At 49.0% G+C, this 22,903-nt stretch overlaps 1 protein-coding gene across 1 annotated transcript; it reads left to right on the top strand.

Moving 5' to 3' along the window:
* The first annotated feature begins 3,899 nt into the window (after nt 1-3,899).
* On the top strand, nt 3,900-22,519 carry CLDN14 (claudin 14). The gene is made up of 2 exons (XM_068981539.1): nt 3,900-4,003; nt 21,517-22,519. Exon 2 carries the CDS (start codon nt 21,562-21,564, stop codon nt 22,261-22,263), a length of 702 nt encoding a protein of 233 aa, XP_068837640.1. The 5' UTR covers nt 3,900-4,003; nt 21,517-21,561; the 3' UTR covers nt 22,264-22,519.
* Nucleotides 22,520-22,903: the final 384 nt, after the last annotated feature.

Genomic DNA, 22,903 nt, shown 5'->3' with positions numbered 1-22,903 from the left:
ATTCATCCACCAATGGGCTTCCCTGATGGCTCAGTGATAGAATCTTCCTGCCAATGCAGGAGACAGGGGTTCGATCCCTGGGTCAGGAAGATCTCCTGGAGAAGGAAATGGCAACCCTCTCCAGTATTCTTGTCTGGAAAATCCTGTGAACAGAGGAGTCTGGCAGGATACAGTTCACGGGATCGCCAAGAGTTAGACATGACTTAGCAGCTAAACAACAACAGTATTCATCACTCAGCTACCCATTCATCATCTATCTGTCCATCCATTCATCCATCATCCATCCATTTATTCCAAAATATCTACTGGCTTCTATCATATCCGTAAAGACAGAGGTTGCCCTGACTCAATGGAATGACTGCCTATACATGCACGCTCAGTCACGTCTGACTTTTTGAAACCCAACGGTTGGTAGCTCACCAGGCTCCTCTGTCCATGAGATTCTCCAGGCAAGAATACTGGAATGGGTTGCCATGTCCTCCTCCAGGGGATCTCCCTGAGCCAGGGACTGAACCCGCGTCAGTCTCTGGCATCTCCTGAATTAGCAAGCAGATTCTTTATCACTGTGCCACCTGGAAAGTCCTGATGGAGTGATTGGAGGTGTTAAAAAAAAAAGTGCTCACCACCCTCCTTTCCCAAATCCTCCTGTACACCCTGATTGGTGTTTGAAATTTCACTACTAAATCTTTATCCATTAGACTTAAAAGTTCCTCCTGGGAGGGACAATATGTTAAACCATTATTAGTCATTTACGCCTTAGAGTTTAAAAAAGATCTAAGGGCAGATCTGGATGGCAGTGGGGAGGAGCGATGATGAGGATCCGGGGCGGGAGAGGAGGGCTGGAGCCCCACGCCTAGTTCAGTTCCGTTCCGTTCAGTTGCTAGTCATATCCAACTCTTGGTGACCCCGTGGACTGCAGCACGCCAGGTCTCCCTGTCCATCACCAACTCCCGGAGCTTGCTCAAACTCATGTCCATCGAGTCAGTGATGCCATCCAACCATCCCATCCCTTGTCATCCATCCCCTTCTCCTCCTGCCTTCAATCTTTCCCAGCATCAGGGACTTTTCCAATGAGTCAGCTCTTCGCATCAGGTGGCCAGAGTATTGGAGTTTCAGCTTCAACGTCAGTCCTTCCAATGAATATTCAGGACTGATCTCCTTTAGGATGGACTGGTGAGATCTCCTTGCAGTCCAAGGGATTCTCAAGAATCTTCTCCAACACCACATTTCAAAAACATCAATTCTTCAGTGCTCAGCTTTCTTTATAGTCCAACTCTCACATCCATACATGACCACTGGAAAAACCATAGCCTTGACTAGACGGACCTTTGTTGGCAAAGTAATGTCTCTGCTTTTGAATATGCTGTCTAGTCTAAGCATAAATATAATAAATTATATTTATTAAATCATATAAATTTATATAATTATATATATTTATATATCTTTATATATAATTATATATAATTATAATATAATATAATAACATATATTAGATATATTAAATATTATATTATAATAAAATATGATTCAACATATATTATATTATATTACATTATATTATTTCATTATATATAATTAAATATAATATATTATATAATATATACTATGTTATAATATATAATGTTATATATATTTTTATTAATATATTATATAATTATATATTATTGTTATTAATATCATCATATATTTTATATTATATATAATAATATAATATAATTATATAAATATAAAATGATATAAATTTATATATTTACATAATTTTATATATTTATATATTTAATAAATTAAATTTATTGTTTATAAATTAATAAATGTATAAATATAGTACTATAAAAGTCTTACAGCATATTGTAACATAACTTTTCCTCCAAGGAGTAAGCATCTTTTAATTTCATGGCTGCAGTCACCATCTGCAGTGATTTTGGAGCCCAGAAAAATAAAGTCTGACACTGTTTCCACTGTTTCCCCACCTAGCTTTCCCAAGCCTAGCTTCCTTGCTTAATGGTCACTTTTACAGCTGCTCCATGTGCCAGTGACCCCCATAGTCTGAGGATGAAGCGGCAGTGTCTGTCTTCCCATCAGGCTCACACATGCTGTAATTCAAGAAATATTCAACAAATGAAAAAGGGATCGATACTTTTACACTTGGATTTCACAAAGAGTCCCTCTGACTTTGCCCTCTGGCCCTTTTGTCCACCAGCAACCACAGACCAGGGCTGCAGGCCTTGGAGCTTTCACTCTTCAGCCCAGAATAGGACTGAGTTGTTCCAGAGGAAAATCAAGTTTTTACGGAAGTCTGCAAAATGTTAACGTTATGTCCCCCTCTTTCACTACTAAGTGCAGTGTTCTCAAAAATGTCATGATGTTTTATCACAATTAGAGGCTGTCTCTCTCTGCAGGATTGCCTAAGATTCTACCATCAAGATTCTACCATCAAGGTCAAGAAATCAAAGGCAGTTGTGAATGAAATGTATCACATGGAGCCAAATCATCCCAGAGGCAAAACTACAAAAATAATTTCAAAGAAGTTCCCAGCATAATATTATAAATAATATGGGTGCATTTTTTAGTATATAAATTATAGTGAGCTATCTCTAAGTATTAATAGAAGAGGATCAGGGCTTATGAATGACCCTGAACTAAAGATGATCTTGTTTAGGACAGTTATTTCTGGAGAAGAGACCAAAAAAAAAAAAAAAAAAAAAAGCAAGCTCTGTGGATGTGGGTTGTTAATCCTCAATCAATGATAACTCACAGACACTTCTGAAGACCCCAGACACAAGATGCTCCCGTCCCTGCCTTCCCAGTCTCATTGCCAGGGATACAGGGCAGGCTCAGGTCCACGCCCAAGCCACTCACCCACACCTGAGTTCCTTCACTGTGTCTTTTCCGAAGCACCAGCCAGAGTCAGGCAGGTGGATGAGCGCTGGGGAAAGAACTCAGGAGCCTCATCACTGCTCTTGGAGATTCAGTAATGATATTAATGAGGCAGGGACAGATGTGTGTGACAAGTTAGTTGTGACAAGGGGTTCTCAGCCATTCTGAATCCCAGCACAGCCCAATTCCCTTGGCCAACCTCACCTGCAGTCCTAGCTTTCAGAAGCACCATCTGGGGACTGTTACTGATTGTATTGAACTCGCGGGATTCTTGAGTCATGCTTGAACATGCTTCAGAAGCCACCTTCTTGGTGAGGTCTCTCATCTCCAACTAATCACAAACTGTCCCTTTATCTGCCCTGTGCCTACAACACACATACACCCCACCGACATCCCTGAACCACCCATGTCTGCAAATGTAGGCACAAATAACAAAGCAAAAAAACAGTTGCATGTTGATCAGAACTCACTGACAGATGCCCAGCAGCCTGCTGGTTGGGAAACTTCATGTTGCTCAACAGAACAAAGTCCAAAGCAACAAGGCAATGGCCAGGTCACCGGCTCAGAGCAGGCTGGGTGGTCAGGGCAGCAGGAGGGTATGCGTGCGGGTCTCAGTCACTGGCAGGAATTGCACGGTCCCTTGCCGGGTGATGAACAGGATGTGGAGAAGTGAGGATGCAGAGAGCAGGCAGGTGGGCCAGTCTGCACTGTGGACGGCCTTTGACACCCAGCGGGGTGACCCGGGCTTTATCCAGCCCCAGAGAGTCTCCAGAGAGTGTTTTAGGGAGGAGATGATGATGCTCTGATGTATCAGGCGTTTTTTCCAAAGGGCAGAGATGGCATTTCTGGTTGGTCCTGAATGTCTGCCTTGGCCCAGCAGATAGGGCAGTTAACCGTCCAACCAAATGACACGTGTGCCCACACAGGCTCATCCCAAAGGACACAGTAATTGTCTAGCTGCCAGCCGCTCAGATGCCCTGGCCTTGAAGCTGCCAGTCGGTGAAAGAGGGAGGTCGGGAGGGCGTCAGGGTCCAGTGGAGTCCGTGGGTCAGGCCGCCTGGCGCCTGGCCAGTTCCCACAGCCGCTGGGAATCCGGCGAGGTGGCTGGGACCGCAGGGCGCTGCATGTGAGTGTGGGGCCGGGAGACGCAGTGGGAGGGCTTGGGGTCAGCAGTGGTCTGTCTGGGGTCTGTGTGAGGGCAGGGGTGCTCCGGGCAGGAGACATCACCCCCTGCAAAAGGTCCACTGTGCCTGGGCCAGAGCGGGGGAGCACCCTGGGGACCCTGCCCCGGGTGTGGAGACAGCCCGTCTTCTCATGAGCCAGGAGGGACGGACAGAGTCCAGTTCCTGAGCGTTTGGGCAGCAAAACCCTTTCATCGCCGGTGGAGCCTGGGGCTGGCAGGCTGGATCTGTGAGTGTCAGCTTACAGCGCTTGTTGTCACTGCCCCTCAGGTACTGTGGGGGGTAGAGGGCCTCCAGACTCAGGAGACATATCCTCCCCCAACCCCCCCAGCACACAGACATGGGCCTGGAAGGGGGAGAGGAAGATCTGGATCTCTGGTTAATGAGGATGAGGTTTGGTACTGAAGAAGGGAAATCCATGCAATCTGATCAGTGAGTTAATCCTTCGACTGCCTTGAACCCCACATCCCCAGCAGCTGCCAGGATGGGGGGAGGACCACCACTTACTCAGAGCGAGTGCTGGTTGCTCAGTCGTGTCCGACTCTCTGTGACCTCATGGACGGGAGCCCGCCAGGCCCCTCTGTCCGTGGAATTCTCCAGGCAAGAAGACTGGAGTGGATTGCCATTCCCTTCTCCCAGGGATCTTCCTGACCCAGGGATCGAACCTGGGTTTCCTGCATTGCCGGCAGATTTTTTACTGTCTGAACTACCATTGGGGTGGCTACAGACAAAGGAGACCAGGATCTGGGACCAGTGCCCTGAGAAGGTCCCGGACCCTGGAAAGCACTCAGCACGCTGGCTTTTGGCGGCAGCCTCCTACTGGGAGATTTCATTCCTGCTGTTTGCAAGGCCCCCAATCACTTGATCACTCTGTTTCATTTTAAAGTCTTGGGAAACCAGAGCACAGTCCCACCATGGAGTTTCCCCAGCGTCTCAGCCCCGGGTCTCCAGTTGGGTTGGCATCAGCGAAGTCCTGATGGATGTGTCTGCAACAATGACAGAACGTCAACAGCACACACCTTCTTGTACTAGGTGTCCTTCCTTGCAGGGCTTGTGGGTTTTTACATATATTATCTTAGCATCTCCTAGACAACTCTGGGAAGCAGCTGTTATGATGTAGATAGGCAGGTGAGTCATGTACGACTGAGCTGTTTACCCAGAATCAGTTTGACCAGATGCCAGCCTCTGTTCTTATCTGGCTCCATCTGCTCTGTTGCTGTCAGTTGCTAAGTTGTACCCTACTCTTTGTGACCCCATGGACTGCAGCATGCCAGGCTTTCCTGTCCTTCGCTATCTCCCGCAGTTTGCTCAAACTCATGTCCATTGAGTCCGTGATACCATCCAGTCATCTCATCCTCTAACTCTCCTTTCTCCTCCTGCCCTCAATCTTTCCCAGCATCCGGGTCTTTTCCAACGAGTCAGTTCTTCGCATCAGGTGGCCAAAGTGTTGGAGCCTCAGCATCAGTCTTTTGCAAATCTCTAAAGCTTACCATGCTTTATTTATCCATCTGTATAATGGGGTTGATGCTACTTAAGCATCTGCAGAGAAATCTGTGGAAAGAAAGAGATAATTTCTTCCCTTGTTGTTTTTAGTGTTTAGTTGTCATGTCCCACTCTTGTTCGACCCATGGACTGTAGCCCACCAGGCTCCTCCGTCCACGGGATTTCCCAGACAGGAACACAAAGTTACCATAAATATTTCCTGCTTTCTAGTTAGTTTTTTTTTTTTAATTGAATATATCAATTTAGGGTTTTAAAAAATCATTTTCTCGCTTATCTCAGAGAATATCTTGCATTACACAGAACAAGAAGTCTAAAAGCCTCTTTTCAAGGCTTCTCCTGATGTCTTTTTGTTTTTTTAAATTCAGACAGTCAGTGCAGCCAGTTCAAGAGTGATTCTTGGCACTTTTCAGTTCAAACCTTCCTCCTTCCAGTTGATCTTCAGAATCCTCACTGGAGGTGGAGTCTTACTGTTTGCAGGATGAATGGGTGCCAGGGCCATAGGCTCTCGGCTGGGCAGCCAACAGCAACCATGAGCAGAAATTTTCCAGGGGGATTATCTGCTGGGAGGGTGCCCCAAGATTGTCCTTGAAGGCAAGAAGGGAGCCGATGGGACTCCCATTCCTTACCTGGGGTTGGCGGTCCCCCGCCAGGGTGCAGGAAGGCTGTGAGCAGGATCTCTGGGCCCAAGAGGCAAGCGGTTCACCCTTGAACTTGGATGTGCACACACCCACACACCTACAGCTTCCCTGGAACAAGAAAGACATGAAAGCTGAGATTCAGAACATCAGGTCTGTTTCCACTGGCGGCCTGTCCTGGGCAGAGGAGACCAGCAATAGCTTTGTTTTCAAAAGGCTCCTCCTTGGCAGATATTTACAGAGGCATCTGGGCTCCACTTAAATGAAGAAAAAAAAATCACATGAAACCATATTTTTCATTCCGCAGAACATTGCAAAAGTGTCTCTTGTCCCTTTCAACGTTCAAACTAGATGAACTCTTTGGTTTAAAGGAGGAACGTCTCAAAGTCCAGGTCGTGTGGGCCTGCCACCTCCATGGGCGCCCAGGACCCGGTGCCAGGGAGGGCACCTGCTGGGTTTGCTGGTCTGCGGTTACCATCTTGAACTTCTTAATCATTTTTGAACAAGGGATTCATTTTCATTTTGCACTGTTTCATCTGCAAGCTCCTTATGTGGACTTCTGCAAGCTGGAATCCCAGATTCGGCCCAATTCATTCTAAACTTCTCAAACGTTTTACAAATACATACATCAGATCAGCAGTGGCCTCTCTCCAGGACTGACCCCATCATTTCTTGCCACTGCAAGTATCATTCTTTGGAGCCAGAAAGAGTTTTGTCTTCAAGGCCCACCCAGTGAAAGCTAAATGCCCCGGGGGTAACTTCTTGGCTGATATTAACACTGCAGGTGGGCTGAATGCCCAAGAGGGGCTGGAATCCCAGAAAAAGGACCCAGGTGGTAAGAACAAGTTTAGGGGGTGGGATACTGGGAGGGCAGGAGTCAGAAGGTGGAGAGGTGAATCAGGAAACTGCCTCTTTCTAAGATGCTTAGCCATCAAAGAGGCAGCTTAGGGGTAGATAGAGCTGTAGGGTCAAGGATGGACAAGGGACTCGAGTGCAGCTAGGAGTTGTGGATGGAGAGATGGTTCTGATGGCAGAGGTGGTGTGAGGGTGAAGGCTTTTAGGTAGATGAATGCAACTGTCTCCATCTTGGGCTGCCCAGAGAAGGCCCCGAGTCAGCCAGCAGAGCCAGCAAGCAGAATAGACATCAATACTGTGCCTCTTGGCTAAACAATTTCAAGCTCTCTTTTGGGGGAAGGGGAGGGGAGGATTTTGATAAATTTGACTTCCTATTTCTTTCGTTGTTGTTGTTTGTCTTTATCACTGATGAACAGTGTTGTGTTAGTTTCGAGTGTTTGGCAAAGTGATTCAGTTATACACCTGTATCTGTTCGTTTTCAAATTCTCTTCCCATTCATTACAGAATATTGACAGTGCTAGACGTTACGCCCTGTTGGTGATCTATTTTAAATATAGCAGGAACTCTTTGAAAGCTCCTGATAGAACCTTTACAAGTCACATGAACTAAGGCACCGATTCTCAAACCTGACTGCACATCCCAGCACCTGAAGAGAGGGGGGATGTTAAAAGTTCCCATATTTTCTGAATGAAGCAATGAATGAATGGATGGACCATGCTGTCTGGAGTGGCTGGGCCTTTGGGGTCTCCTTAAAGCTCTCCAAGGGATGCTGACCCATCGGGAGAGTGGAGAGCTGCTGAATTCAATTTCCTTGGCTGGAATACTCAGAGTTGGGTGAGCAACATGGTGAAGCCTAAGCAGCCTCCTACTTGGGGGAGGCCCGGCCACCTCTCACGCAAGCCAGGAAGCTCCCTTCCAGCAGAGACCTGCCCCGCAGTTTATTTGTTGAGCTGTCTGGGGTCGCACAGAGCACACGCAGTGTATGCATTCCCGGCTTGGGTCATATGCAATCCCGCCCCTCCGTGTCTCCCAGCCGGTCTTCCCAAGTACGAAGCTACTGTCCTGCAGTTCCCTCTGTTCTGCAGAGAAGAACAGGATGTCAGGGGACAAGGACAGAGGGTGGCTTAGGAAAACACAAAGCGGAAGAGTGAGTTCCAAGACAGGGTGTTTATCGCACGGCGCTCCTGTCGGTGAAGGGCCTGAAGGGCAGAAGGGAGAGCTGGGCGAAGGCTGACTTGCCCGTGCCCGAGTGGGTACTTAACAGGCATGTAACTTGTGTGCCGTTCCTCTTTCTAGCCCTCTGTCTCTTTCTCTCAACTTCACAGGCAAAGAATAAGTCCTTAATCAGGGAAGATGCAACTTCTCAAACCACGCTGAAACCACCAGATTACAGACTGTTCTAAGTCATTCATGGCGGTTCCCTATCCACTGCTGGCTAGGGAACCGCCATGAATGACGGTTGAGCCCGTCCCCTCCCCAGCCGTTCCTTGCACCATCACTGATGGTCCCACCCACCCCCGTTGTCTTCTTCGACCTCTCGCTGTGGCCCACCAAGGTTACCGTGCTTTGTGTCTCAGACTCCAGCCACAACCTCCCCGTCCTTCCAGCTCATTCCTCCCTGTCGTTCCTCCCCTCCTCCCCAGCACCACCCTCCACCCACCATTACAGCCACTCCCCTGTGTGCACGCCAGTCTCCCTGCTGCTCTCTCCCTTCATCATTTCTCCTAGAAGAATCCCCAGTCCTTTACCCTCCCTGCGCCCATGTAGTCCCACTGGCTGGAGGAGGCTGTCCAGCGGCTGATGGTCACAGAACCCTCAGGGGCCCTGGCTTCACATGAGCATCTGCTGCTGACCTTGTCTTAGTCCATCAAGCTCCCGTTCTCCAAGGTCACCAGCACCTCCCTCTCCTCTGCGCAAACCTTAAACACCTTCCCCACCCTTTTTCTCTTCAGTGCATCTCTTTGCTTCCTCTTCCCCTGAGAAAACCAGGACACTCAGAGTGCCCCGTGGCCACGTCCCCCAGGCTCCCTGCGTTGATTCGCTCTCCTGTTCCAGCCTGAGCCGGCCTCTCCAGATGTGTGCCAGGGTCCCTGACGTCCTCTGTTCAAGGACCTCTCTTCAGCATTATCAATATCTGCTTCTTACGGAGTCACTTCCGAAGGCAGGCAAACATGCTCTGGGTTCTCTCATCTTCAAATCAACAACAAAACAAGCATCCTCTCCTGACCGCACATCTCACCGGCAGAGATGCTTAACTGTTTTGTGTCTATTTATTGTGTTTTTGACATTGTTGTTGTTTATTGGACTGGTTGTTTGTTTTGCCTTGGATTCAATGAAGTGAAGCCAGTGTCTCTTCTCCAAATAATACTTTAAGATGTGTAAAACGATACCCAGGATTGCGAAGGAAGCCATTTATATTGAAATTCGGTTATCAAACATGTTTTAAATTTATTATTTATTTATTTGGGGCTGTGCCAGGTCTTCGTTGCTTTGCCTGGGCTTGTCTTTAGTTGTGGTAGGAGGGCTTCTCCTTGAGGTGGCTTCTTTTGTTGCAGATTTTAGCAACTTTTGTTGCAGATTTTAGCAGGCTTTAGGGCGTGCAGGCTTCAGTAGTTGCGCTGTATAAGCTCAGTTGCTTGGCAGCATGTGGGATTTCTTTTTTAATTGGGACTGTCTTATTTTTTTAATTGAAGGATAATTGCTTTACAGAATTTTGCGGTTTTCTGTCAGCCATCAACATGAATCAGCCATAGGTACACCCCTGTCCCCTCCCTCCCAAACCTCTCTCCTATCCCATCCTTCTCGGTTGTCACAGAGCCCCTGTTTGAGTACCCTGAGTCATACAGCAAAATCCCATCGGCTATCTATTTTGCATATGGTAATGAAAGTTTCCCTGTCACTCTTTCCGTACATCTCACCCTCTTCTCCCCTCTCATCATGTCCATAGGTCTGTTCTCTATGTCTGTTTCTCCATTGCTGCCCTGAAATAAATTCACCAGTACCATCTTCCTAGATTCCATATATATGTGTCAGAATACTGTATGTATATTTCTCTTTCTGACTTACTTCCCTCTGTATAACAGGCTCTAGGTTCGTCTACCTCTTTAGAACTGACTCAAACGTGTTCCTTTTTATGGCTGAGTAGTATCCCCGGGATGGGGGAGCCTGGTGGGCTGCCGTCTATGGGGTCGCACAGAGTCAGCCACAACGGATGCGACTTAGCAGCAGCGCACAGTATTCTGTTGAGTATATGTACCACAGCTTCTTTATCCATTCATCTGTCAATGGACAGACGGCTGCTTCCCTGTTGTAGCTATCATAAATAGTGCTGCAGTGGACACGGGTGCATGTGTCTTTTCCAATTTTGGTTTCCTCAAGGTATATGCCTGGGAGTGGGATTGCTGGGTCATATGGTGGTTTTGGCATGTGGGATCTTAATTCCTGGATCAGGGATCAAACCACAGTGTCCCCTGCACTGGCAAGTGGATTCTTAACCACTGGACCACCAGGAAAGTCCCTATCAAAGTATTTTAATATCATTTTGTCAATGGTAATTTATGCTTCTCTATCAGACCTAGCAGGGGTCTTATAACTAGCATAGTTTTGAAATAGCAACGATGGTAACTGATCTTCCCAGATACCTGCAATGCTGGTAGAACCATGATTTCTGTTGGTGATGAAGTCACAGGCACTAATCAGATCACTGTAAGGGGGTCATTATACAAGGACATGCTTTTCAAGGAGAAGATAGTGAAATAAATCATGCAACTGTTTTCCCATCCAAGCTGACTGATCCCGTGAATTCTATGGGCCCTCGACCCAAAATTAAGAACCCCGATCCTGCAACAGTTGTCTCATCTCCTGGTTCACTTGATGGTCCAAATCTTGGAAAGAATTCTCCAGGCTCATTCTGTCCTGTGCCCCTCTCTGTAGCTTATCCTGAAGCCACACCCATCACTTGGCAGAAACTGAGCTTGTCAAGGTCTCCGATGTCCTTCATGTTGCTCAATCCAACCATCATTTCTGGGGCTCAGATGACGTGATTCATCTGATGACTTAACCCAGTGGGTCGCGCCCTCCAACTTGGAGCTCTCCTCACTCACCATTCTCGCTCTGGGTTGCCTGCTCCCTCCCGCCACTCGCTGTGGTCCCCGGCTGGCTCCTCCTCCTCACCCCCATCTCTGCTGTTGGAGGCTTCCTGGGATCAGTCGTCAGGCATCTGCTCTTCCTGGTCCACACTCGGTCCCTACGGGCTCTTACCCAGTCTCATGGCTTCTTTCCATCCTGCCTCTTTTTTTTTCCCCTATGCTATGAGGCTTGCAGGATCTTGGTTCCTTGACCAGGGATTGAACCTAGGCCACCACAACGAAAGCACCAAGTCCTAACCACTTGACCGCTAGGGGATTTCCTCAGTCCTGGCTCTCTGCTGTTGAGTTCCGAGTGGACTTCCCCACTTCCGTGCCCTCCCCGGACTCTGCACTTACACATCCAACCACAGTGTCCCCCTCCCCCACCAGATGGCGACAACCATCTCAACCCAGCATGTCTAAAACCAAACTCCCCTTGTCTGCCCTTCACCCTCCAAACACAGGTCCTCCCACTCCCCACTGTCTTCACCCTCAGTAAATAGCAGCTCCATCCTTCCAGCTGCCCAAGACCTTGGAGCCACTCTTACCTCCAATATATCTCTTCTCAGCACCCACCTTTGTTACTGCTGGCATCTCTTACCTGGGTGATCGCAGGACTCACCTATGAGTCTCCCTGATTCAGCCCAGGTGTGACCTTGGACAAGTTACTTAACCTCTCCAAGCCTCCAAGTTTCTTTGTCTGTAAACAGGGATGCCATGCACTTTGGAGATTTGTTGAAGGATTAAGTTAATGCCAGTGAAAGCAGGTAGCCCGTGTCTGGAATATCATGAACACTGAACTGTGATTGTTTCTACCCTCCTCATTAATAACTCACAGCTTCTGTGCACCTGGGCTTGAAAGGCTAAATTTACAGAGAATGTGGATTAAACATTATTTTTAAAATGCCTTTGTTTTTGGCTGTGCTGGGTCTTTGCTGCTGCTCAGGCTTTTCTCAAGTTGCACCGAGTGGGGTTTACTCTCTAGTTGCGATGCCCAGGCTTCCCATTGCGATGGCTTCTCTTGTTGCAGAGCAGGGTCTCTAGTACAAGAAGGCTTCAGTAGCTGCCACTCCAGGCCCCTAGAGCACAGGCTCCATAGTTGTGGCTCATGGGCTTAGCTGTTCAGCAACATGGAGGCTCTTCTCGGATCAGGGATCAAACCTGTGTCCCCTGCATTGGCAGGCAGATTCTTTACCACTGAGCCACTAAGGAAGCCCTAAAGACCTTTTTTTTAGCAGTATTTAATTTAGCATTTGTACATCTCAGCCTTATGTTCTCATTTGACACCATATTTTTAGTCACTGCTGTATAATCCCAGTTCAATGCTCAAATAAATCATTTTCTCAGGTTTACAAAATCCATCACATAGTTACCTTGTTCATGGAGATTTCCAGCCCAGCTGGAAGTAACAATGTCCTGTTACTTATTTCTGTTTTGATGTAAGTCCTAAAGGGAGGGCCCTCTGAGATCTACTGGATTTCCAAGAGAAAGCTTGGACAACATAGGAGTTGCCTTATCCAAATCTGGCCTGGACCCCAAATTTGGGTTTTTATGATCTATGAAACCAAGACATGTTGACTTAAGAAAACCAGACATGCAGGCTGAAAAGGTCTGCTATGTCCTTGAATGCAGCCCAGCCAATTACACAAAAGTGAAGAACTGAGCCCCCTAAACTCTTTGTGGGGTCAGTGGATTAATGCACTTTTCCAAGCTGGAGAAGCTGAGTCATCTGGCCGCCGTTTGGGTTACTCACGGTAGTTGGCACTTGCTCTGGAGTTTTTACAACCACAGAAGGGCTTCCAAATACCCCTTCCCCATGTCCTCTCTCTCCCTGGATTCTGTCCTCCACACTTTGGGATGTGAAGCCATTAGACCCTGCTCAGTGTCTGCTCTGGAAGGGAACTCACTTCTCATATTCAGACATGGGTGTTTGTTTCTTTTTGTTTCCTGTAATTCCCCAGGCCGCCATTCAGTGATCCTCTGTGTTGGTTTCCCGGGGCTGCCTTAATAAATCACTGCAAACTAGGTGGCTGAAAACAATACAAATGTATTCTCTCACAGTTCTAGAGGCCAGAAGTCCAAAAATCAAGCAGTCAGCTGGCCCTTTCTGCAGGCCACAAGGAAGGATCTGTTCCAGGCCTCTCTCCTCCTTTCTGACGGCTGCTGGTCATCCTTGGCTGTCCTTGGCTTGAGGCAGCATCACTCCAATCTCTGCCTCCGTCTTCAGATGGTGTCATCCCTGTTTCTTCATCTTCCCATAAAGACACCAGTCTTATTGGTTTAAAGATCTACCCTACCCCATAGGTCCTCATCGTAACTAAAAGTTACATCTGTAACTGCCCTATTTCCCAGTAAGTTCACATTCTGAGGTCTTAGGGGTTATGGGGCTTCCCAGGAGGCTCAGTAGGTAAAGAAGCCGCCTGCAATGCAGGAGATGGAAAAGATGCAAGCTCCGTCCCTGGGACAGGAAGATCCCCTGGAGGAGGGCATGTCAACCCACTCCAATATTCCTGCCTGGGAAATCCCATGGACAGAGGAGCCCAGCGAGTTACAGTCCATAAAGTCACTGAGTCAGACACGACTGAAGTGACTGAGCGCACGTACACAGGGGTTATGACCTCAGCATACCTTAGTGGGGAAACACAATGCAACCCGTAGCATCTCTTACGTAAAGCTCTCCTAGAGAACACTCACACTAGCAGCTATCTAATCATCATCTAACACTTTTGAAAATAACCATATAACCTACAAGTTTTTTTTGTTTGTTTGTTTTTTGCTTTTCTCGTATTTTTCTTCTATGGCAGATTTTTTTAGTCACCTGTCCCCTGAAAAATGAATATAACATAGCCAATCTATATGACTATCTTATCAGGAAAAAAAAAAAAAAAAAAAACCTATGCAGAGGCACCAGGGTATTTTAGTAAATGAAATTCAATCACTTCATTTTAAACATGTTGATCTACTACGTTTTTAATGGATTCTAATGAAATTTGGTGAGTTGAAATGAGAGAGAGAATGCCTCCTGGGAAACGGTTTAGGATTTTACGGTCATGGTAACTTAAGCTTGTAGATTTCACTAAATCAATAGTTTGTTCAATCTCGCTGAGTTGAAAATGGCCTCTGCAAGCATTTAACCACATCCCATGACTTTTATTCATATTATCACAGGATTTTCCCCAAAACCAGCTCTTGTTATGAAAAAATAGATTTTTCGTTACTCCTCCAAAATAGAGGGGAAGTTTTCATCTATAAACTGTCCTTCTATATGAGTTGAGCAAGATATTTCACATCAGTTTTCCTGAATAATATCAACTATGCAAGCAGTCATAAGTTAACTATATAATTCTTCTGTCTCTGCCTCTTATGGAAAGATGGCAGTTCTTCCACACTGTGTGTACATGGCATAAACGTCCTCATAAGCTTAAAATACAGATGCCTGCCAGTCTGAAAAATAACCCAAGGAAAGTTACAGAAAGCTTGGAATACTAATGAAGGAAACTTTGTTTTTAGAGCCAAAAAACCCACAGTCCAGCCCATCCTAAATGAATATGAAATGGTTTTTCCAAGGTACGGCTTGATCACTTTGTCATAATTTTGACATATTTGCACAAAAAGAAGTACTAGAATAGCACCTTTGGAGAATGCCTAAGTTTCTAGGAAAGAGATCCCCTCCCTTTGCACATTATGAAGTAGCAAGCATCCAGCATGTGATTTAAGAATTACTGGTTGGAATTATTTCATGCCGACAGTGCATAAAAGTTCTTTTTCTTTTCTCCTGTTGGGTAGTTTGGGTAATGTAGCTCATATAGATGAATCCAAATTTCCCTGGAGTTTTTATTTCCCAAGGTTTAGCATTTATGAAATAGCTAAGCTATAATGAAGTCTAATTGGCGTGACAGGAAAGATGTTACATTTTTAATAATTTTATTTTATAATGCAGTATAGTTGACCCAGTGGTAAAGAACTCACCTGCCAAGGCAGGAGATGCCAGAGACACAGTTTCGATCTCTGGGTCAGAAAGATCCCTGGAGAAGGAAATGGCCACCCACTCCAGTGTTCTTGCCTGGAAAAGTCCAGAGGAACCTGGCAGGCTACAGTCCATAGAATCACAAAAGAGCTGGGCATGACTAAGGGACTGGGCACGCATGCATCATTGATATTGTTAAATACTGTGTTAGTTTCTGGTGTATACAGCAAAGTGATTCAGTTATACATATACATGTATCTGTCAGTTTTTCAAATTCTTTCCCACTTATCTTATTATCACAGAGCATTGAGCAGAGTTCCCTGTGCTATACAGTAGGTCCTTGTTGGTGGTTGTTGTGTTCAATCGCCCAGTCTTGTTGGACTCTTTGTGACCCCATGGACTGCAGTACGCCAAGCCTCCCTGTCCTTCACCATCTCCCAGAGTTTCCCCAAGTTCATGTTCATTGCATCTGTGATGCCGTTCAGCCATCTCATCTTCTGATGCCCTCTTCTCTTTCTGCCCTAGATCTTTCCCAGCATCAGGGTGTTTTCCAATGAGCTGGCTCTTTGCATCAGATGACCAAAACACCGGAGCTTTAGCTTCAGCATCAGTCCTTCCAGTGAATAATCAGGGTTGATCTCCCTTAAGATTGACTGGCTTGATCTCCTTGCTGTCCAAGGGACTTTCAGGAGTCTTCTCCAGCACCACAGTTCCAAGGCATCAATTCTTTGGTGTCCTGCCTTCCTTACGGTCCAGCTTTCACAGCTGTACATGACCACTGGGAAGACCATCGCCTTGACTATACGGACCTTTGTTGGCAGAGTAACGTCTCTGCTTTTCAACACGCTGTCTAGGTTTGTCATAGCTTTCCCACCAAGAAGCAATCATCTTGTTGGTTATCCATTTTAAATATAGCAGTGTGTACATGTTGATCCCAAATGCCCAATCTACCCCTCCAAACATCGCAGTTGGTTGAACCAGACATCTTTAATTGCTGAACATCAGAGCTGGGGCAACTCAGCATTCTTTCAGAGCCCACAACCATTGTGCTTGAAAGGCAGCTCTTCATTTTTCTGATAAAGCTCTAGGAAACAAAGTCCAAGGTGTCTCAGGGGATCCAGCATGTGTCAGGAGCCTGAGGAGCAGTCCTATAGGGGATGGCCTGTTCTCAACTGGCTGTAGATCCACTGTGACTGCAGGGCGGCCAGAAGCTGAAAGGAGGGGCAAGAGCTCAATTCATCTAGCTCTTCGCCAAGGCAGGAAGGCCCCAGTGGTTCTGGGGTGTAGAACCTTCCACACACTTGGCTCGTCCCCGGCATCCTGGGTATAACCTGCACGGCCTCTGCTCCAGGGCTGACATGCCCTTCAGCCATGTAGGTGGAAAGCACAAAGGACGTGTGTCCACTGCAGAGCTCTTCACAAAAGGGGCCGAAGGAGCCGGGGCAGTGAAGAAGCAGGAGCAAGGGCCGGGCAAACAACCCGCGCATCCCTCGTCCTGGCGAAGCTCCCCCACTGGCCAGGGCTGTTGAAATGACCTAATTCAGAGGCCAGCTCCAAAGCTGACACAGCTGGGGTCCAGGCAGGCGGGGAGGAAACCCACCATGTGCTCTGGGTTCCTGTCTTGTTTTTGTTTTTTTAAAAAATTCCTTCCTTTAAAAAAAAATGTAGCTCACAGACAACAGAGGAAGGAGACAACATAAAAGTTTATATGAAAAAGAAAAGAACTCTCGCCTTTCGGATGTGGCGGTCATGAACCAGATGCAGGGTAGGGGCCCACGGCCACTCTGCTGCACGTCACAGCTGCCCTTGGCATCAGTTTCCAGCCCTGGGCTTCCCTGAGACTTTCCGGGGGCACGTCAGCGAGTCTTGCTGGCCCTCCTATTTGTGCTCATTCAACTCCCCCCAACATCAAAATTATCCTTTTAAAAAATCAACCCTCTCTCATCATAGCTCCATTAAACTTTCAGCAGACTTCCACCCTCTAAGCCCACTTGCCAAAGTGATCTGACTTTAAGCTGTCCTTTGGCAAAATCAGGGGGGGGGAGGATGTCTCCAGTCAAATAAACTTAGGAAATGCCACACAAGAGACTTTTCTGGGAGTTCAATGCATGTTTGCATATGGCCTACGATGAGAGGCCCTACCATTACCAGGTTTTCTCCAACATACCTGTCAAAACCATGGTTTTTCCAGTAGTCAGGTATGGATGTGAGAGTTGGACCATAAAGAAGGCTGAGCGCCGAAGAATCGATGCTTTTGAACTGTGGTGCTGGAGAAGACTCTCGAGAGTCCCTTGGGCTGCAAGGAGATCCAACCAGTCCATTCTGAAGGACTGAAAGGACTAATGCTGAAGCTGAAGCTCCAGTCCTTTGGCCACCTGATGCCAAGAGCCGACTCACTGGGAAAGACCCTGATGCTGGGAAAGATTGAGAGCAGGAGGAGAAGGGGACGACAGAGGATGAGATGGTTGGATGGCATCACCGACTCAATGGACATGAGTTTGAGCACGCTCTCGGAGATGGTGAGGGACCAGCAAGTCTGGCATGCCGCAGTTCATGGAGTGACAAAGAGTCGGACGTGATTTAGTGGCTGAACAACAGCAACCTGGCATTTATGTCTTCCTTGAGACATCCTACCAACATAGCACCTCAAGAAGCAGCCACTGGGAAGCTTGGCCCGAAATCCTACTTGTGTGTGTCACTAAGCCACACACTGCTCAGCCAGGGGGTGCTTCCAGGGCTGTGAACCCCAGCACAGGGCCCAGTGTTTCTTCCTGGAAGTCGTCCTCTTGTTACATGCAGCCCCACCCATCCAGCTGGTCAAGGTCTTTTCAGAACCTGATCCTTAGAACCGTTATTTGTCCCAAATGCACATCTCTCTATGAGCACGTGCACGTCTGCAGGATAAGGGTAGCCCATGGGTGAAGCCAACTGCAGACCAGCTGACCTCTCCACACACCAGCCCCCCTTGGGAGGCCATGCTTGGGCAAGTTTCCTTCTGAAGCTCCAAGATGAGTGGTTTCCAAGGAGATTCATTCGCTTGAGGTTGTTTTTCCATCCAGGGGCCCTAAAGTGAAAAGTGGCTGGGCTGGGAAGTTGAATTATGACTTAAGACCAGTAGCAGCTGCTGGTAACTCCGGGGGAAGTGGGTGGAGAGCTGGGGTCTGGGAGTTGGGGGCCCATTAACACTCACTTTTAGCAACTCCTGCTGGCAGGAGTTTAAATATAGCAATCTAATGGTTTCTAAAATTAGCAGTCCTTGCTCTCCATAAATATTTAGAAGTCCAATAAACTCCGGTCCCCCTCCCTAGACCAGTGGGGTCAGCAGTCTTAGCGTTCATGCCACATTCTTTAGGCTCAGGATACTGAGCGATTGACCTTGACCAGCAAGATCCCGGAGGAGCCTCAGAAGGCCCAGGATCAGGGACAGACAGTGCAGCCACCCGGCTGGAGGTGGCCTCGAGGGGTTACTGGGAGGATCTCCGAGGTCATTTGAAGAAGTCCTCAGCCTCCAGACTCCCTGGAGTAATTGATCATCCTGGTTTGCCTGGGACTGTCCCAATTTCAGCACCGAAAGTTCCCGACCCTGGCCACCTGAACCACTGTAGAAAGATAACTTTGGAAGAGGTGGGGAGAGTCAGCTACAGAGGATATACTCGTAACACCACTGCTAACCCTCACTCTAACTTCAGTCCTGCTGAATTCAGAAAGGAGGAAGTAAACCAGGGAAGATTCTAGCCAGGCCAGAAAATGAACTTTCATTCCTGCACCCCGGTCCCCCCATGTGGAAAACAGGGCAGGGAACAGCTGCTGTTCCACGCATCCGCTCTGGCGCCCCCATATCAGAGCGGCCCCCTCTGCCGGCCCTGCCGCCTCCCTGGCAGTGACCTCGGGACGGCTGGCCCCCACCCTTCCCTGGGCAGCAGGGGCTGGGGGGGTCTCCCCCACCCCCCCCCCACCACTGCAAGCCCAGGATTTCCTTCCCATTTAGATCAGCACAGTGTGTTAAGCAGAGTTCCCTGTGTTATACAGTATGTTCTCATTATTTTTTATTTTATACATAGTATCAATAGTGTGTATGTGTCCAGCCCCATCTCCCAGTTCCTCCCACCTCTAGGCATAGATTTTTAAATCCAGCAAGATTATTGTCAAGGTCCCCAGAGGAGGCATCACCTGTTACTAACCCAATCCTCCATTATGATTTAGTGGGAGGATTTCTTTACGACAGACTCAGGATTAAAGCCAAGAGGTCCTGGGGAACCCCAAAGACAGATCACAGGAGGAACTGCCTTGGGAGACTCCCTCTCAGCCCACTTTTGCTTCCTGCTTCCTTTCTGTGCTTAATTGCAGAATACTTCCCTGAGAAAGAAGGAAGATGGCGGGGGGGTGGGGGGGGTGCCTTCTGAATTCTCAGCAGTTTGGGTTGCTGTAGTGACTTGTCACCAGCTGAGACCCTTCCCTTTTCCTCCCTTCAGAATCAGAAGACACTTGGGGGCCATGAGGTCCAGTCCCTGTTGCTGGTTTTTTTTTTAATGGTTTATTTGTTTTATTTATTTTTAATTGGAGGATAATTGCTTTACAGCCTTGTGTGGGTTTCTGCCGTACATCAGTGTGAATCAGCCACAGGCATACATATGTCCCCTCCCTCTTCACCCTGCCTCCCACCCCCCACCCCTCCCAGCCCTTGAGGCTGTCACAGCAGCTCCTCATTTTAAAGACAGGCCCCTAGTCACCCAGAGGGTGGGGGTGGCCCTGTGCACAGGACTCCTGACTCTCTTCCAGCAGGAGAGAGGAGCTGGGGTGTCCACGCGGGTGCTTTCGCTCCCCCTCCCTTCCTTCCCTCTTCCCCCCTCCCTTCCATCCTCTCTTCTCCCTCCTCCGCCCCATCTCTCTCCTTCTTCCCTCCCAGTATTTCCTGAGTATCCTCTACATGCCTGCCACCACTTACCACACATGTGCTGGGTCCTTGCCCCCAAGAAGGGTTTGAGATTTTGCTATGGTTAGCACGTTTTGGGGGCTTCCCAGGTAACGCTAGTGGTAAAAAAACAAAAACAAAAACAAAAAAACCCACCTGCCAATGCAGGAGACATCAGAGGCTCCATTTCGATCTCCTGGTGAGGACAGTCCCCTGGAGGAGAGCTTAACAACCCACTCCAGTTTTCTTGCCTGGAGAATCCCATGGACAGAGGAGCCTGGCGGGCTACAGTCCCTGAAGTCACAAAGAGTAAAGTGACTTAGCACGCGTGCATGCACGCACGCTCAAGTGTCCCAGATGCAAACCTTCTAAAAGGCAGTTCTAGGAATGGTCTTAAAGTGAAAATAGAAGAAAACTAAGGGATTGATTGAGTATTTGGCAAGACAAGGAATTAATTTAATGAAAAATGATTTCCTAATGAGGATGAAATGGCTCTGCACACCCCCACCCCGTATCTGAAAGCCAGGTTGCAGCCTCCATCTGTGACAAGCCCACCCCTCTTCAGAGTGGTGTCAGGAGAGGTGCCCTGCCTGGAGGGGAGGGCCATTGGTTTATGGTCTTGGCCGTAGCACCTAAGAAGCTGATGCCTTGGTAGTTCCTGTCCCCTGGCATTAGGGGATGATCTCTAAGGTCACGCCTGGGATTCTGGAAGGCAGCATCTGACCTGCCCAGGGTGCCAACCCCCTCCCTTCCTGAGCACACAGGGAAGCCTCCCACTTTCAGAAAATGACTTGTCCTGACTGGCACTCTAAGCTATTTTCTAAGCCATAGGCAGCACAGGCTTACGAGTCCATTTGTTAACAATGATCAGTCCATTTGTCGATTTAGCAACCTCCAGTAAGTACATGAATGACTCTTTGTGACCCCGTGGACTGTAGCCCACCAGGCTCCTCTGTCCATGGGATGCTCCAGGCAGGGGTTTGGAGGGCATGGGTTGCCATACCCTCCTCCAGGGGATCTTCCTGACTCAGGGATCGAACCCAGGTCCTCTGCACTGCGGGTAGATTCTTTACCCTCTGAGCTCCCAGGGTATCCCTAACAACCTTAGTGAATCACTGATCGAACAGAACAAAGTGCGAGTCTGCAGCAGTCTAGTCTGAGGATAGACATAAGGCAGAACTTCCCACGTGCAGCTCGTAAGCACTGAGACAAGTGGGGGCCCTGGGGCCCTGGGGTCCTTGGAAAGCACAGGCCGGCCTCATGACCCTTGCTCCTTCTAGCTCTGGCCTTCCAGGGAAGCTTAGACGAAGCAGCTCTCCTTGCACCCAATCAAGTCTCAGAAGCTATTTTTTTTTTTAATATGTTAATCGTGGTACCAACGGCCTATGGAAGTCTGGCATGCCTGGAGATAATCTTTAACCCGTTTCCTGTCTCCCCGCCCCGCCTCTGGCTTCATCAGGACTCCAGCGGGCGCCCGAGCGAGCGGGCAGCAGCCGGCGAGGCCATGGCTAGCACCGCCGTGCAGCTCCTGGGCTTCCTGCTTTGCTTCCTGGGCCTGGTGGGCACGCTCATCACCACCGTCCTGCCGCACTGGCGTCGCACGGCGCACGTGGGCACCAACATCCTGACGGCCGTGTCCTACCTGAAGGGGCTGTGGATGGAGTGCGTGTGGCACAGCACGGGCATCTACCAGTGCCAGGTCTACCGCTCGCTGCTGGCGCTGCCCCGCGACCTGCAGGCGGCGCGCGCGCTCATGGTGGTGTCCTGCCTGCTGTCGGGCGCCGCGTGCGCCAGCGCCGTGGTGGGCATGCAGTGCACGCGCTGCGCCAAGGGCACCCCGGCCAAGACGGCGTGCGCCGCGCTGGGCGGCGCGCTCTTCCTGCTGGCGGGCCTGCTCTGCCTGGTGGCCGTCTCCTGGACCACCCACGACGTGGTGCAGAACTTCTACAACCCGCTGCTGCCCAGCGGCATGAAGTTCGAGATCGGGCAGGCCCTCTACCTCGGCTTCATCGCCTCGGCCCTGTCGCTCATCGGGGGCACGCTGCTCTGCCTGGCCTGCCAGGAGGAGGCGCCCACCCGGGCCCCGCCCCGGGCCGCCGCGGCCCCCGCGCCCGCCTACCGGCCCCCCGACGCCTACAAGGACAATCGGGCCCCCTCGGCCGTCTCGGCCTCGCACAGCGGGTATAGGCTGAACGACTATGTGTGAGTGCCCCCACTGGGGGTCGGGGTGGCCTGTCCTCCCCCCGCACCCCACCCCCATCTTCCGGAGCGCCCCCCGCAACCCTCGAGAGGCTGCGAGGACCTAGCCTGCCCACTGATGGATTCAAGGCCCGCCTGCACCAGGTTTACTCGTGGACTGCTTTAGCATCCAAAGACATCAGGCTGAACGACTGTGTGTGAGTCCGGCGTGGGGGGAGGGCTGTCTCCACCCCCCTACCCCACCCCCCATCGCCAGGAGCCCCCACCCCGAGAGGCTGCAAGGACCTAGCCTGCCCACTGATGGATTCAAGGCCCGCCTGCACCAGGTTTACTTCTGGACTGCTTTCACGTCCAAAGGCATCATGTGAACCTGAGGAAAGGGGCTTAGAACCGCAGGGAAAGGGGGAAATAAGAAGAGGAGAAAAGCTCTCCATACCAAAGGCTTAAAAGTAATCCTTGCTGGTTTTGTATTTATTCTATGTATTTATGTGGTGGTTTATGACAGCTGAATAAAAAAGCGACTTGGGAGTTTGGTCAGTGGAGTTTGTTTTGCAATCCCGGAAGAAGGCTTTTGGATGTGGTTGTCTGTGAAATGGACAATACCCATGTCTGTTTCCAGGCTGTTATTCTGTCCCCTGAGATGCTGG

The sequence above is a fragment of the Capricornis sumatraensis genome, chromosome 1 (assembly GCF_032405125.1).
Source record: "Capricornis sumatraensis isolate serow.1 chromosome 1, serow.2, whole genome shotgun sequence".
Taxonomy (NCBI): Eukaryota; Metazoa; Chordata; class Mammalia; order Artiodactyla; family Bovidae; genus Capricornis; species Capricornis sumatraensis.
This window is presented reverse-complemented; position numbering and strand designations above follow the sequence as displayed.

What these genes read in the sequence shown, in the direction of transcription:
- CLDN14 (XM_068981539.1), top strand. Translation starts at nt 21,562, where the DNA reads ATGGCTAGCACCGCCGTGCAGCTCCTGGGCTTCCTGCTTTGCTTCCTG.